At 49.3% G+C, this 1,010-nt stretch overlaps 1 protein-coding gene across 1 annotated transcript; it reads right to left on the bottom strand.

Moving 5' to 3' along the window:
* Positions 1-318: 318 nt before the first annotated feature.
* Positions 319-612, bottom strand: HRG_01180 (uncharacterized protein; the record flags this gene model as incomplete). The annotated part of the gene is made up of 1 exon (XM_044859651.1): positions 319-612. The coding sequence occupies one exon, from the start codon at positions 610-612 to the stop codon at positions 319-321; it is 294 nt and encodes a 97-aa protein (XP_044726051.1).
* Between the last annotated feature and the right edge of the window lie 398 nt (positions 613-1,010).

A 1,010-nucleotide genomic window follows, 5' to 3' on the forward strand; every position in this document is an offset into this window, starting at 1 on the left:
TTTATCTTGGATAGTCGGAGCAGGAGTAGGTGCGTTAGGAGGGCTCGTTAGGGTCTTAATAGGTTGTGGTTCGTTAAGACCTTGATGAGGTGCTGCTAAGGGCGTAACTGATGGTGAAGGAGGTTGAGACGGATGGGGATTAGTGGAAGCATTTGATCCTAGTAATGCTGTCTGCCTCCTGAAGGCAGCAGTCCTCTCATCAAACACCATCTCCGTAAACTCCTGCTCTGGCCAGGTTTGTGGGTTCTCGATAGTTTGTAATATGAGAAATTGTGTTGCGAATTTCCCCTTTGTGAACCTGTGTAGATACCTCTTTCCTTAGTAGTTTCCTGAGGGCTCTCTTGTATTCATTCGGGCGCGGTCCCATGTGTCTTCGGTCCATTCTTCAAAATGCTGTTGGAAGTAACCAAGGAGGTCGTATCCTTGATCACTGCCAGATTGAACGATGAATATGAACTTTGCCACATATGTCGTTACTGCGATCTTGTCCTTTTCGTCGTGTGTGATATCGTTGTCCCAAAGGTCGATATTAATTTGTCGGAATGCGGATGCTTGGATGTCTAGTGCCTGCATCTGGTCGCATATTTCTTCGAGCTGGGCTTCTGGGGACATAGCTCGGGCGGTCGGGGCTATCGTGATCAAATGAATGAGACGATGTGGGGTTCGTATTGGTCTCTTCGTATACGAGTTGTCGCTAATAGGAGGTCGAGCGTCGCGTACTAAGTAGGTCGTTCGCGGCCAGACTGAACTGACGGGGATCTTGCTACTTAACGTCAAGGGTCGAACGTTCTTACTAGTTGTTTGCGATGTGGTCGCCTGTCGATTCCGGTGCTCACGGCTAGGCAAACTAGCGGGCGATCGTAATCAACAGTTGGAAGGACTCTCGCGCGGCTGGGCAAACCAGCGGGAGATTCCTTGTTCTTAGCACAAATAACCTTCTTCTGAGCGCTACCAGGGCCACAGTAAAGTGACGCGGACTATAGCACCTTCGAAGGTTGAGGAATTTGTCT

This window comes from Hirsutella rhossiliensis (genome assembly GCF_020360975.1).
Source record: "Hirsutella rhossiliensis strain HR02 chromosome Unknown scaffold00001, whole genome shotgun sequence".
Classification (NCBI taxonomy): domain Eukaryota; kingdom Fungi; phylum Ascomycota; class Sordariomycetes; order Hypocreales; family Ophiocordycipitaceae; genus Hirsutella; species Hirsutella rhossiliensis.